The following is a 16,671-nucleotide window of genomic DNA, read 5'->3' on the forward strand; positions in this document are numbered from 1 at the left end:
TGATATTAAATACAGGAAGTCTAATATTCCAAACATCGCCAAACTACATTCATTATCCTTGAAAGCATTTGAAACAATGCCCCTGATGGTTTTCGTGTTGCTGTTGGCGTCTGACTCACATACTGAGGGTGTTCGATGATTCTCCACTCTCACCGTTAGCTTCCTGGTTTTTCTGTACAATTCTCCGTGTATGTCTGTTACGGGCAATGTCTCTGTTCTCCTTGAAACTGCCCAAATCGGTCCGCACTTCGTAATGACTTTTGGAACTATAAAATGCCTCTGCTAATTCGCTGTTCACTGCTGAGCCTGCGTAAGTGCTTCCAGAACCCTCCACTAGTTGGCGATGACTTCTGTTACCTATCGCGTCCAGAGTTACTCCCTCGTGCACCTCCGTCTTCCGTGAACAGCCGGGGAATGGTTTGTTTAATACCCGATATCGGGTTTGATATAGACGGTTCGTTAATGCTTCTCCGTCGCATGCCTTGTCATTGAATACCGAGCACCCCATTGCACAGCGTGCCTTTGCTGCGAGTTCTTGCTTCCAATATGCTAGATGAGCTGGCGAAAGGAATTATTCTCCCGTCGAATGCCATACGGACTTTCTCTCTTCCTTCCGATATATTCCATGCCATTCTTCATCTGTGCGAGACCTTATGTAAGGATTGAAGGATGTGAGATTCCCGTAAGAGCCCAATTGCTCGTGATTAACAAAATTAATCAACAATGAATAGTTAGCTTTAATTAAGCTTTATTGGAAAAACATTTAACTATTTAACTATTTTTATAATATATTAGTCAATATAAGAACTAATATAGAATAAGAAAAGTTAAATTATTTCATAATTATAAATTTATTTCAAAATTAATACTAATTAGTATTAATTTTGACGGGACATCACAAAGTGTCACAAGGGTCGTCTTTTAATTGTTTGAAAATTATTCTTTGTGCATGGATGCTATTGTGATTGTAGTCCTGTAATGTCCCCTTTTTGGTTTACCTTATTTTTTTTGTCCCAAATTCACGAATCCAAATGAAACAGGGAATATAATATAGATGGATAATTCTCACTCAAGAATAAGATAAGTCGAATTAGGATGATACAGCCTGTAACTAAATTATAGTTCTGATTTGATTTTATCGCTAGTCTGATTTGTATTATGGAACTCCTGATATTAACTTTTCTATATATACATGCGCCTATACCTTGTAAAATGGTGAATACATCCACTCTTACTTGGTTGTGACAGAGGCTCTTGCTGATCTCTTCTTGTCTGTAATAAACATCTATATATTCCTTCCCAACTAAGAGATTGTGAATGCCTTCTTATATGATGCACTAAGGGTAAGAAGTCACGTGAATAAGACGTGCCTCATGTTTCTTTGTGATTGCGATTCTTCATCCCTTTCGTTATTAATCTACAAACTAATGATCAATGGTAATTGGGTTGTCATCGGGTCTCTCTATTGAGATTAGTCTTTAATCGGTGACTGCTGATCATTAGTTGACATCATGTTATCTTATTCATAATTATTAACCGACATGTACCCTTGCCTTAGCCGATATCATTATAATTCAAATTAATACATTATGATATGGTTGACCATTGCTGGGTATATTGGTTTCATGTTATGATCAATATTCATGATCATTAATTGCTCATTGCTTGGCTATTGACTAGTGTTGCTGTTAACACTTAGGAATATATCGTAGTCATTATCCTTAACTAATTCCTCCTACACCTATTACTTCCAGTATCGCTCCTTATCCATTGACCGAGTCTTCATAGCATCTTACGATAATCCTCTTCAGTCGCTTTAATAGAGTTCCTTGTCGTTGAGGCCCTTTTCAACGGTATTCTTCTCACAAAATTAACGGTGTGCACATTTAGTTGTTGGATCGTTATTCATCGGAGATTATGTGAAAAGATCGTCTTGAATCTCTTTAGCGTGCCCTCTATGTTCCTCTTCATTGTGAAGAGTGGGTGATTCAGAACAATCACCTGATGCTTTCATCAATTCTTCTGGCCAGTGGTATGAATTTTTCTTAGCAATATATATTACTCTTGGGAAGCATCGATAATAATTGGTGGATGAAGTACCATGATTGTTTGGCCACGTTACTATCTTTTGTTTATCAATTCTCTTCCATTTTAGTTGTCTTAATAAATATTATATTTTATTATTATTTATTTATTTATTTATTTATATTATTATATTATTATTATTTAATTTATAGATATCTATTTATTTTAATTTTAATTTTATCATTATTAATTATCATTAAATTGGATTTCAAAGTGGGGACATTACAAGCCCTAACCAAGTCACTATTGCAATTTCATTAGCATCCACGTTGGCACAAATTTTTATCAAGTTCAAAATTTGGCTAGAAATAGGCGTTGAGTAGGTTTATGCCCATTTGGCATATTGAAATGAGTGCATAATTTAATGTAGAAAATGAAGTATGACATTTTGGCTCTGCAATAGGCTATTTAGGATTCAAACTATTCCATCCAATCCTTATTCTATGCCTCTATGAGAAGTTATGTATGCTAAATAAACTAGAACAATCATGCTAGGAATCTCATAAGCCTGCATAAACCAATTGAAAGAGGAATTTAAAGTATATTTTGGCATTTTTTGCCATGTGATGAAATTTTTGCTTTTTATAGTTAGAGAACTGCCCCAATAGGACAAAATTGTTGTGTGTCACAAATCGGCTGTTTCATACATAAGCCTAAAATATCCCATCTCTCTCCAATTTTTTGGTTTCCTTTGAGTATGGGCATGGATGGAGTTTTGGAATTAGAACTGGCATTGATAGAGCGAGTGGTGGGAGTATGGTTGACATAAGAGAGAGGGGTGGTGGATATGGTTGGTGGGGTAGTTTTAGATGAAAGAGGAGTAGAGGTATATAACATAATGTAGGATGTAGGTATTTCAAGAGTGATATAGTTAGGAGGAGGGCCAGAGAGAGAGGTGAAGGTTGAGAAAAGATAGACACCATGTGGTGGAACGGTAGTGAAGGTAGGGGTAAAACTATGCGATTGAACAATGGTGGAAGGGATAGTGATAGAGAATGGGGCAATGGTAGAGGAGGAGGGGAAGTAGATTTACTGAATAAGAAGGTAGATGAAGCAGTATTAGCATCTATAGCTTGTAAGACCTCTAACCAACATGGATTTTTGATAAATTCTTTGTGAATCATGTTCCCTAGTTGCATGTGATTCTATGCATGAGTCAAAGTAGCATGTTCATTGGCAAATTCATGTTGCGCAACACGAGCATTATGATCATAGTTATCCCCATTGTTCCCAATAGTAGCATTGAAATATATTTGAGTTTCATTAGAGTGGGCAACCATATTAGGGTTTAGGTGAGCACTCATTGAAGGAAGATTAGGATCATAAGTAGTCCATGACATAAACCATGTAACATGATTTGTGAAAGATAGAAAAGTAAAGCACAATAAAGCATTTTCAAGTTTAAAAATTACAAATATTAGTGATGTATCAGATTTGAAAATGAAACACTTATAAGGTATCCATTGGTGTGTAGGATAGGCTAAAGTGAAGTTCATAAGCCTTAAAAAGAAAGATATAACAATGCCACTGCAATAAATAGGTACATACACCATAGGAAAGCCAATTAAACAAATGTGAAGGGGAAAAAACTTTTCCAAATCTTAATCTAGGCTCATTAAATAAATGATATCAATAAATGCACACAATGAAACCTAGAATTAAAAAAAGAGAATTGGGAATGATAGTGTGTAAATTAATGCTAAAATAGGAAATTAAATGTGAAGGAAGTGTGTTCTTAGCTCTTGGAACTAGGCTACAAATCAAACATTATGTAGTGCAAATTACACTCATGTGGGTACACAAAGATATATAATCTAGGTATGCTTACTGCCTAGAATTGTTTACAAATTTTAGCTCATTGAGGGTTGAATTTGCAAGTTTATATCAATTTTGCAGCATACATCTTATTGGGATAAGGTGTCTCAACCTTTCAATATTAATGTTAATGTCTTAATTTTTTGCATGTATTGCTATTTCATCTTTTGTGCCTTTTGTCTCCACATGGCAAAGTTGGTGTTCCATTTTGGAGTGGTATGAATTTTGTCTTTTATTGGATTTTGTGCTCACATGAGGATCTAGGTGTCCCACTTCAATCTTGTCTCATTTGGACATGTGTAGACATCTTGGGATGTGTGTAAGAGCACCCTGGCTAGTCTTCATGAGGGTTATGTATAATAGATTCTTATGACATGCAAGAGCATATAAGAGGGATGTTACATTCGAGTCTTAACAGCCTTACGATAGTGTTGATCACTTGTTGTGAAGCATCTAATGCATGGAAGAATAAGGGCTAATTGGATGACCAAGTTTGAGTAGTCAAATTTTTATGTTATGGTAAGGAATATGCTATAAATAGGTAGAGCACATTAGACCTAAGGGAGGTGCTGGATTTTGAGTCCAACCAATTTGGGTGCCATACCTCTGTGGGGCTTGTAAATGGTTTCCAAAACTATCCCATGGTTTCATCTTGTAGTTCTTCTATTAATGGGAGTTTTGTCTTGGAGGTTGGACAAGTTGTTTTGTAGGTTATAGTAGTAATGAAGTTGCGCAAGAATTTAGATAGAGTTGTATTGGTGTAACTCATTCGAACGATTAATACAAGTTTTGGATCTCTTTGGATGTGGAGTTTATTTTACAAGGGTTTCTCCATTTTATCTTTTGTTATGGTTTGCACTCTCTTCATGATTATTTCTATTCCATTTGATCATCATGGTTTATGTACATATGTTTTAAATTTGCAACAAATTTTCACTTGTTTGTTATATCTTGTTTCTACATTTGATATCAAAGCCACGGTTAGCTTGATTAGAGAGAAGGATGCCTCTTTTTTTTGAGTGAGTGATTGGGTTTCCATTAAAGTGGGAGTGTCTTGTGTTTTCTTGTAGTTTTAGGTTCAAGATGATATGAGATAATGGCTGGCTCATATCGGTTGGAGATTGAAAAGTTCAACGATACAAGGTTTGAGCTATGGAAAGTAAAGATGGGAAACCTATTACATGAAAGGGATCGATCGATTGTTGTGTAAAATGAGAAGAAATCAAATGATTATCAAATGGGAAATGTGTAAAAGTAGATAAAAACGGATGTAGCACTATTTGTTTGTGTTTATTTAATTCTATATTATTAAATGTTTCTAGTGAGACTACTGTATATAAGTTGTGGAATAGAATAGGAGAGATATAAAGAGTCTCATTAATCTGTTGTTTTTGAAAAGAATGTTAAATTCTCTTAAGATGAAGGATGGGGACTTGATTGATGAACACTTAAATTCGTTCAATCTAATTATGAGTTAAAATTCATTTAATCTAATTTTGGGCTAGTCATAGTCAATTGATGGAAAAATAGATGAGGATAAATGCATTCTATGTTATGCTCATTACATGAATCTTAGGAAAATTTGATCCTTGCAATCAATGGTTCTTTTATAGATGATCAAAGATTGGATGCCCTTGTTGCCACCTTACACATAGAGGAAATGAGGAGAGAGATTGTGGAGGGGTTCTAAGGATTCATTAAATGTGTGAGGAAGATCTAAAGAGAGAGGAAAGGACAAGAAGAAAGATGATAGACACGTTTAAGGACTGATCTAAGTCCAAGGGAAGGTCTAAACTTCTTAGTGAGAGTAGATTGAGGTGTTGGAATTGTTGCAAATAGGGGCATCTAAAAAATAAATGTAAGAATAAGAAGAAAAATAATGATGATTCCTCTATGGATTGATCCTATGATGATGAAGCTATTGATGCTATTAATATTTTTGCTAACTTGACTTTTCATGACTCATGGTTAATAGATTTAGGTGCATCCTATCACATAAACCTTGACAAAGAGTGGTTTTTAACACATTCAATTTATGATGGTGGGAAAGTTTTCTTTGAGGACAACACAAAAGATTGTGGGTTGAGAGGAGGCGGAATTGATTTTTGATGATGGGAGAGTGAAAACTCTCAAGGATTGTATACCCTTGGTTTAGTTAGAAATTTAATTTTTTGTATAAGAATGAATGATTCAAGGGTGTATGTTAGTTTTGAGAAGACTATGTTCAAGATGAGTAAAAGAAATTCCATGTTGGCTAGGGGCACTTGCTGCGACATCCTATTTAGGCTAGAGGCATCCACTTTTTGTAACTTTGTTAATGTAACTGATAACTCTTTAGCTTGTAAACTATGGCACCATAGGATGTGTCAAATAGATGAGAATGGCTTGATAATCGTCATAAATAACAAGATGGTTGATGGTTTGTTTGGTTGCTCAGATGGTTTTGATTTCTATGAAAACTATTTGTATGGCACTCAACATAGAGTTTTTTTTTTTTATAAATTTGGTAGTTCCAGGGCTAAACAATGCCAAAAGCTATTCATAGTGATGTATTTGGTCTTGTAGATATGCCTTCGATTGGAAAGTCTTGCTGCTATTGTTTTTTAATTGATGATTATTCTAGATATTTATAGGTTTAATTTTTGAAGGACTATTTAAAGAGTTTAAAACACTTGTTGAGAAATAGATAGATAGGAAAGTAAAGGTTTAAATAACGGATAATGGTGGTGAGATTTGTTGTAGGACCTTTGAATGATTATTGAAAACATGTAGGGACTGTTAGACAAAAAACAAATCCATATACTCTACAACAAAATGGAGTGGTATAAACGATGAATAGGACTTTAATGGATAGAGTTAGAAGCATGTTGAGTATTATTAAGTTTGAACTACATTTTTGGGTTGAAGTGATTCACATTTCTTGTTACCTATTTAACAAATCTGCCACTTTTTCTCTCGTTGACAAAATATCCTATGAGGGTATAGATAGGTAAATGACCATTGGTTTCTAATTTCAAAGTTTTTGGTAGTGAGGCATGTGTTCATGTTCCTAATGAAAAATGTTATAAGCTTGATTTTGAAGGCTAACGAGTGTATTTTTGTGGGTTATGGTGAGAATATTAATCTTTATAAGCTTTGGGATTCCGTAGCATATACTAAGGATGTTATTTTTATAGAGCCCACAAATTTAAAAAATGACTTACAAAATTTAAAAATGATGAACCATCTCACATGGAGCCTATCAAAATAGTGTATTTTGATATTAAGATTGATACATAAGAAGATGCATGGGTAGAATATCAATAGGATGGACAAAATGAGGAAGGAAAAGGTTTAGATTTGAGTTTGATGAGGAACAACAAGGGCCTCTTGTTACACCTCTCTAAAGGTCTACGAGGCAATGTAATCCGATTGAAAGGTATAGCCCTTTTGATTATAGTTGTGTATTTTTGTCGTGTATGAACAATGGACCTAGATTTTTGACTGGAGCTTTTGTCTTCAAAGGAGCATGAGTCCTAGTTAGAGGTCACGAAAGATTAAATAAAGGCCTTGGACAAATGTGACATATTGAGTTTTAGTGTAAATAGATATGGTTGTGTGGTTAAAGAGATTGTGTTCACATATTGGCTTTAAGTGTAAACATATAAGAAGTGAACGTGACAATTAGTGTGCCATCGATTCGGTTAGAAACTCAACGTATCATTCTCGCATGAAGCATATTGATGTTCAATATCACTTTGTTTGGAAAATGGTTGAGGGTGGTAGAGTCATGTTATAGAAAGTGGACACCTCAGAGAATGTTTCAAATTCCCTTACTAAGCTAGTGAGCACAAAGAAGTTCAATTGGTACAAGAAGGCCATGGACCTTCTATCTTCTAGAATTTGATTTGATATTGTCTTAAGTTTTTTGGTGTTACTCTGATATGCTTGTTGGAGTTATGGAAGAACTAATAGGTACAACAATCTACTAGCAAAACCAAAACATCTTCTAACATAGAGATGTAATGAAGAATTGCTAGATTGCTTTAAATGAATATAGTATGTTACAATATAATCTACGAGCAAAATCAAAACATCTTCTAAGATAGAGATGTAATAAAGAATTGCTAGATTGCTTTAAATGAATATAGTATGTTACAATATAATAAGATTAGCTTGCTATATAGGTAAGGATAAACACTTAGGACAAACTAAGATCACGACAATTGTTTAAATCCTAGAAAATGTGACACAAAAAGAAAATAGCTTAAGCAATCTTAAGTAACAAGGTGTGAATAGGTCCTAAAGTGTGACTAGCTAGTTAATGTACCCTTTTCACACCAGCAACCCCTAGTAAGTGCAATTGAGGTAGGTACAAAACAATTCATAAAAAGCAAAGATGAGGCTTAACAACTAGGCTTGATGAGGTACTCATGTGCAAAATATCTTTTACAAATAGAGAAAAGGAGAAAACCTTGTGGGCGAAAAAAACTTCTCCAAAAGAGAGAAACAAAAATGAAAAGAAAACATGTCAAAAGGGATAAGCAAACATGAAAGAAAAACATTTACTAGTGGAGGAAGGAGGATTCAAGAAAACCCTCCCCCAACAACTTCCTTTACCCCAAGCATTGATCGTAGTTAAAGATAACAAGTTGATGCTAAAGGGCTAATGAAGATGTTTGCAACCTGCTCCTCTACAGGGAAATACTCCAAGTTGAGAAAACAATCCTAGATGAGCTACCTTACGAAGTGCATGTGGATCTCAATATGCTTAGTCCGTTGATGCTTCCTTGGGTTGTGTGAAATGTGAATGGCACTTTGATTGTCAAAGTAGATAGTGGTAGGATTATTAGGAGGAAATCCAAAATTGGCCAAAAACTATTGAAGCCAAAGAACCTATTAGCTACTCGAATTGCACTTCAATACTTTGTGTTTGTAGATAATAATGCAATAGCATATTGCTTTGCAAGGCCATGCAATGGGGCCAAAACCAACACACAAGACAAAACTAGAAGTAGACTTTCTATCATCAACATCATTAGCCTAATCTGGGTATGTGAAGCTTACAACTTGAGAATCTCTTGATGTATAGTGAATACCAAAACGTGTGGTGCCTTGAATATATCTCAAAATACGTTTGGTAGCCTTCCAATGACTTTGATGTGGAACTCGAGATAAATAAAAGACAAGTCCAACTATAAAAGAAATATCATTATGAGAGTGTGTAAGATACAAAAAGCTGCCAAATAATTGGTTGCACAATGTGGCATCAATTGTAAGACTTGAGCAATTGGAAGACAATACAACATCTGATTGGAATGGAGTGGGAGTAGTTTTTGAATTAAGCATGCAATGTGAAGCAAATCAAGAGTATACTTTATTGAAAAATAGTAATCCCCTTTGAAGACTGAATAACCTATAAACCAAGAAAGTAATGTAGAAGGCCAAGATTTGCTACATCAATGCACATTGTACACTTTGAATCATGGAAGATGATCTATTTGTAAGGATCAATTCATCAACATACAACACTAGAATCCAACGACCCTCAATCTCTAAAGCAAATCAAAAGCATACTTTTACTGAAAAATAGAAATCCCCTTGAAGAGTAAATAACTTGTAAACCTAGAAAGTAATGTAGAAGTCCAAGATTTGTTGCATCAAAGCAAATCAAAAGCATACTTTTACTGAAAAATAGAAATCCCCTTGAAGAGTAAATAACTTGTAAACCTAGAAAGTAATGTAGAAGTCCAAGATTTGTTGCATCAAACTGCTCCATCAATGCTCATTGTACACTCTAAGACATGGAAGATGAGCTACTTGTAAGGACCAAATAATCAACATACAACTTTAGAATCAAAAGATTGTCTCCTTGTTTCTAAGTATAAATTGTGGGATCGAAATGACATTAGATGAATCCAAAAGAAATAAAGGTATGGTCCATCTTCTCAAACCAAGCTTCAAGGGCTTGTTTGATCCATATAATGAACAAGGAAGCCTACAAGTAAGGGAAGAGTTTTGTACAAAACATGGAGGTTGCTTCATATAAATCTTCTTATAAAGAACACCATGTAGAGAGACGCTCTTCTCATTCATCTGGTAAAATGACCATCTTTGTGATAAGCCAAAGAGTACAAGACAAATGGATTCCATTTTGGCAATGGGTTCAAAGGTCTTGGAATAGTCAATACCATCAACCTATGAAAATTCCTAGCCACAAGATGGGCCTTGCACTTTCAATAGAAATATTAGTTGCATATTTGGTGTGGTAACAACCACTTGGACTGAACCAACTTTCTTCCCTTTGGAAGGACAACAATATCCTAAGTCTGATTTTTCGTCAAAGAAGAATACTCCTTTGCCATTTTATCTCACTTAGGAATACTCACTGCATCTAAAAACTTTTGAGGATCATTCAAAATGGCATGACTTAGAAGATTAACACTTGATGTCTACGACTAGGTATGATGTGAATTTGAAGGATCATTAGGCAAAGATCCAATTGCATCAAAAATAATTTGGGCCCATTGGGGGCAAAGTCCATGTAACTAGAGGTGGTGGATTTAAAACATCTTCATCCTCAAGAAATAATAAATTCTAAAGAGATGGAGTAGGTAATGAAGGAGAAGCTAGTGTTGGAGAATGCATTAGAGGAAAACTTTTATCAAATTGGACAACTTGCCTGAACAAGACATCTTTGGAAATAGGACCAAATAACCTATAAACCTTAACATTCTCATAGTAGCCAACCAAATGAGTGATTGGCTTTTCCTTTGTGGCCTTTTGTTGACCATTAGAATAAATGCCTAAGTTTCAGTACCAAATGCTTTGAATAAAGATACATTTGGTTTGACATGGGACCAGGCCTCTTCAAGGGTCATATTTTCTACTGCCTTATGTGGCATGTGATTAGTTTCACTACCAAATACTTTGAATAAGATACATTTGGCTTGACATGGGACCAAGCCTCTTCAAGGGTCATATTTTCTATTGCCTTATCTGGCATGTGTTTGAATGTAATTGGCATATTATTGCTTCAACCCAAAAGATGGATTCCATACTGTTGGAAATGTTGTCATTGATGTCAAAGTGTGTTTTGTTCAAGTAGGGGAATTGTTGTAAGTATTGTTGTAAGTATTGTCATTAATGTCAAAGTGAGATTGTTGAAAATATTGTCACTGATGACAAAGGTTGTTGATGTCAAAGTTTGGGAGATTGTTTTCTATATTGGCTTCAATTGTTTGATCGACTCATGGAATTTTATTATTGTGAAAAAGATGTAATCGGAGGCCGATTCATGGAATTTAATTATTTTGAAAGAGGTGTAATTGGAGGCCAAAGCTCATGGAATTTTTAATATTATGATTTAATTTTGTATGGCCAACCTATGTGTTTAATGCATTTAATTTTGGTGCATGAAGTGGTATAAAAAGGTGAAGCAAGTTTTTGTGTCAGTGTGTTGTGTGTAATGCTTTATCATTCAAATATAGAGCAGAGCAGATTTAATGTAGAGCAAAATTAATACAGAGCAGATTTTGTGAATTGTGAAAGCATAGAAAAATATGTTGGTCATTTGTTGAAGAAACATCATCCAAAAGGTGAAACTTTGTAAAAGAGGTCGGTGCCTCCTAAAAGAAGAGACTAATGTCTCTTTTTGAGTTGGTGCTCAGTTGTGGGGATTGGTGTCTCCAGAAGGTTGGTGCTTGCAAACTCTATAAATTGTGATTGGTGTTTCCAATGGGTTGGTGCCTGCAAATATTATAAGATCATTTTTTTTTGTTGTGGTTGGATTTGGACAGTAGATCCAAGCAGTTCTCCTTTGTGGTTTTTCCCTAAATGGGTTTCCACGTAAATCTTATGGTCTTAATTGTGTGGATCTTGTGTGTTTTCTATTATTGTGGTTGTTAATTTTTAAATAAGTAAAAATTTGTCTTGCACTGATTCAAAGCCCCCTCTCAGTATAAGTGTGTGCTCATCACATGCTTAGTGATTGAATCATACAATTTGCCATCTATTCTATTCTTTCTCTTAGCTACACCATTGTGTTGAAGGGTGTAGCGAACTATAAGTTGATGCTGAATACTATGCTTACTACAAAAACCCCTGAAAGCCCAATTAACATATTCCTTCCTATTGTTTATGCATATCCTCTTGATAGAAAGAGCAGATTGCTTCTCTACAAATACCTTGTAGGTCTTGAAAGTATTAAATATGTCACTCTTGTACTTCAGAAAGTACACTTATGTACGTTTAGAGAAGTCATCAATACAATTGAGCACATACTTGGCCCTTGAAAAAAGAGTTGGAAATGACATGCGGTCACTAGGTACCAACTCCAAAGGTGCCTTGGAACGTGTGACCTTACCTTTGAGAAAATAATCTTGGAGATGTTTTCCAAGTGCACAACCTTGACAAACTCCCTTAGTGCATGAAACCTTAGGTAGACCTATCATTGATTCCTGTGTGCTCATTTGCCCTAGATATTTGTAATTGACATGACCACATTGTTCATGCAAAAGCTTGTTCAAGGAATTTGCATGGTCTAGAAGAGAGGATCTCGAGGAACTCTCAAAACCATCAAATCTATATGAGCGAGATGCATGATCAACAATCCTTAGGTCGTGACAATCTCAAGATCATGAAACTCTCGAATAAGCACATCATGAGGTGAGAATTGATATATCTTGCCAGTGCAGTGAAACTAGGAGCTATGTAGAATCCCGTGTTGCAATATGTGAAGTACTACAATTTGAAAGTGTTGTGACAATGTTTTGGGAATGTGTCATATGACTAGAAGCTCAAGTCAACTAGCTAGCTCACCATAGAAGACAAGTCCCTTGTAGAAAGGGCTTGCATTTACTGGTATGTGTGGAAGGAGATTTAGAGGATGCAATTTGTTGCTATTCTGTGGCTTTTTCTAAAACCTCTAGCCTCTTCCATCATGTGGTTATGTCATGAGCCAGCCACTTTGCCACAAAGATTGCAAGGATTTCCTGATTTCTTCTTTGTCTTGGAAGAATTATCATTCTTGGAAGTGGATTGGTTTTTTTGATCTAAATTCTGTTTTGGCTTGGAGGGATGCTCACTAGCTGATGTAGAATCTATATTAGGCTTCTATTTCTTCTCCCTCTTCCCCTAGGATGATTGAGCTACTAATGCTTGGTTCTTGGAACTTGAAATAGCATCTAATTGGACCAACTTAGCTTGTTCTTGTGTTAGACAATAACAAAAAACCATAAAATTTGAAAGTATGACCAAGTGCATCCATAGTAGAATAAATTGTAGACAAGAAGACTTGAAGTGGGCCTTTGAGCTTAGACAAAACCAGGAATTTGCATTATTTGTCAGTGTTGTCCTTCCACAACCATGCAATAGTGATCTTAGTGACTTAATTTGACAAAAAAGTCTTCAATGGAGGAGGGATTAGGTTCCAATGCAGTCAATTTTGCTTCAGTTTGAAGTGCACGAAACTCATTAGTTGTACAAAAAGCTTCTTGTACTTGTCCCAAATCTGCTTAGGTGTTTTGCAAGACTTAATGTGCAACAAGAAACTAAAACATGCAGTTATATCAATCACATGGCTTCATCCATCTTGTTTCTATATGCAAATTTCTTATATTCTTGAGTGAGCTCAAGTATTGTATCATCCAAAGTGGACCCCAACCCTTTAGACATGAGCAAATCGGTTATTTGTGGCTTCCAGGTATAGTAATTGCGTGGCTTAAGACATTCAATAGAAGATATTTCAACCATTTTGAATAAAATTCAAAGAGTACAAAATTTAAGAAATATGTAGCAATATATTGTTTTGATCCTTTAATATGTTTTGGGGATAAAGTATAACCCCCTCACAGCAATAAAACTAAGCTTTTTTGTAATTTTTCACAAGAGTATAGTAAAATATAAAGAGTTTATTTCAAACTAAAATTATAAGTACTTGGAATAAAATCTAGAAAATCCAATTGTATGGTTGTGTAGTGCTTAGAACCAACTTTCCAATGCCTATTTGTTTGCAAAAATCCAATACCATATGCCAAGTTATGGTCTTCTTTGTAAAATTGCTCTTTTAGGGCATAAAAGAAAACAAGGTGCACTGTTTAGGTGCTGGTCACCCACATGACTATGTGCTAATGCGTAGTGGTTGGGGTTGGCAGATGATGATGATGTCAGCCCCATGTTTATAGTACTTCGCAATGATTTTTAATGAAGTAAAAATTTGCAAATTTTTATTAGATGGTATATGAGTGATGTAGGTGAGAATATACTACAGAAGTCTTGCTCTAATCAAAATAGAAGGTTTGGAAGACATAAACGAAATAAATCAGTTTGGATGCCTACACATTGAAACACACACTGGATCATTTGATTGACCCATTGAATGGTTGGATTAACCAACATCTGTTATTGTGACTCTGAAATTTAATGATGTCTGTTTGTTCTTGAAAAGTAGTTTAATCATTTTCAAAATACAATTTTGTTTAAAAGTTGATTTATGCAAGCAAACACAATCTGATTTTATCCTTAAAGCAGGTGGACGCAAAGCGTTTGTTTCCATGTCCTGATAAATTTGCCTTCATAAAAAATGTATCAGCAAACCAAGAGCACACTTTTAACTTGAATGTTAAAACATCATTTGGGGAGCACACCTCGTCTAGCTACAGGTGGTCTGTCGGTAAGGATTTGTTTATTATCCATGAATGTCTTTGAGTTAGGTAGGATTATGTAATTTGTAGACTGATAACTTTTGCATTTAATCCTGATGTACAATGGGTGTGTTAAGATTTCTAAAAGGATGTCTAGTGATAAGTTTCAAAACATGGAGTATTTATGTTGCAGATACAATATCCCCCACAGCTTCTGTCAGCACTCAAGAGAATTTTACAGGTGCTGCGAATGTTTTAGTAAGCATCAGATTCAGCGAACCTTGTCCTGGTCGTGGAGGTTTTAAATGTACAAGTGTGAGAGATTGTGATGTGAGTTTGCTAATTTTGCCTGTCAATGTTTCATCATTCATTGCTAATTAACATTTTTGTTTAAGGTACGCTGTTGTCTCATTGGGAAGTGTTCCTTTTTTGATGCCCATGGTTTATTACAGGGTTTTTTCATGGCTTTTACCAAAACTGTCTTATGAAATCACTTGGCGTTATATATTCTTACATAGTGCTTTTCGTTCTGTTTGCCTTCTTGAGCAACATGACTATATGGGTTTTATTTTGCTTATAAATCCATCTTCAATGTTGTATAGATTCTAATTTTGTGTTGTCAAATTTTCTTTTTGTACTGACCAAATCCTTTAAGGGTATCTTATTAATAGAAATATGGTTGATGCTATTTTGTATGGACTGAAGTTCTGAGTAAAAAGGGATTATTACAACGATGAATGATGATACTCTTAAGTTCTAAGCATAAGCACCTTGTGGGTCTAACAGGACGAGTTGTATAGATCCATGAGAAATTGTTTCTCTGATTTTGTTTTTTTGTTGGTGAGTGGGGTTTAGTCAAGTATGTATGGGCTTTTCGGATGCAGGTTTGAGAAGAATGCCAGCTAGCACACACACAAGAAGTGAAACAGCTATAGTGGAAAAAAGGTTATTAATAGACTCCTAGGTAGTAGAACAGTATGTATTTTCGGTGTCAAAAAACCCTCTTGCACAAGGCTTTATTTAGCCAAGGAAGCACCCTGCTGCACTGGGGTTGGCCTGAGTTGGCATCCACACTGTTATAGGAAAGCGAGCTTATTTCTTACCTGTACTTTTTTCTTTCATTTCCAATAATACTACAACCAGAGTTTTAAGTGTTTTTTTAAGCAGTTTATTTCAGCTTTTCAGAAGTTTCAGATCTCGTTTCCAGCTATTTCAAATCTCACTTACATAGCACTTATTCTAGGCATTATATGAGACCCAGTTTTATATATTGCAATCCTATCTTTCTACAGTTATCATATATTCTGTAAATTTCAGATATCTGGTCTGTTTCAGCTTCAGATTTTGTAAGGTTTAAAAACAGTTACATCAGCTTTTAAGTTGGATAGAAGGACGTTGTATCCAAGCCACTTTCTTGGCCTTGTGGGGCAAGACAACAATTAACTCCTCTTCTAGTTATCACATGGATACTGGATGGTAATTGACAAGAAATGATGTATGAGATGAGCCAAGCTTTTTGTTAATTGTTTGTGTATATGGAATGGGGGGAAGAGGAGATGGGGATAGCCTAGAAGAGTAAGATTACGTGAGACCAGAAGACTTGAGAAGAGAAGCTGATTGACATGATGGAAATCAAACCATTTTTGCAAGGTGGGTCAATAAAAAAAGGGTAATCAAGAGAATCAAGAAAGAAATCATATAAATAGCGGCATTGCCTGCCATCATTTTCATCATTTTATTCACTTTGATTCTATTTTATAATGTGATATTCCTTCCTTTCTCTTGACACATCATCTTGGTGTTATTACACGTGTGGAGTCTATTATTTGTTCAATAGTGGACATAATTTTGTATCTCTGTCAAGGCATTAGAGCTTAAGAATTAAAACTCCCTTGGGCTTGTGTGTTGGTTGCACATTTCTTTCCTTTGTAAGGTTTTCTTCTTCTAAAAAGGAGAAATGTCTAGTAAGGTCATGGGAAAAAGGACAATTTCGGAGTGTAGATATGAATTCTCTATGAAATTTAGAGATAACAGGAACTTGGCTAAAGAGAAGGGAATTGATGGACCTCTGCATGCTCATTTGGGATATCTAATGTGTAATGCCCTATTTTTTGAATAACACAATGAGATTTTTCTCTTAATTTTGAAT

At 35.2% G+C, this 16,671-nt stretch overlaps 1 protein-coding gene across 7 annotated transcripts in view; it reads left to right on the top strand.

Annotated features, from left to right (window-relative positions):
- Positions 1 to 16,671, top strand: part of LOC131069102 (uncharacterized) — a 156,250-nt gene that overhangs the window by 11,646 nt on the left and 127,933 nt on the right. For 4 of the 7 annotated variants that reach the window (XM_058007652.2, XM_058009025.2, XM_058006317.1 and 1 more), the window contains exons 2-3: positions 14,410 to 14,551; positions 14,716 to 14,852. In XM_058007652.2, the coding sequence (XP_057863635.1) occupies positions 14,410 to 14,551; positions 14,716 to 14,852 (279 nt within the window). Of the gene's footprint in view, positions 1 to 14,406; positions 14,552 to 14,715; positions 14,853 to 16,671 lie in introns of all 7 variants that reach the window. The other 3 variants (XR_009112232.2, XM_058004737.2, XM_058005701.2) reach the window with 1 other exon arrangement.

The sequence above is a fragment of the Cryptomeria japonica genome, chromosome 3, assembly GCF_030272615.1.
Source record: "Cryptomeria japonica chromosome 3, Sugi_1.0, whole genome shotgun sequence".
NCBI lineage: Eukaryota > Viridiplantae > Streptophyta > Pinopsida > Cupressales > Cupressaceae > Cryptomeria > Cryptomeria japonica.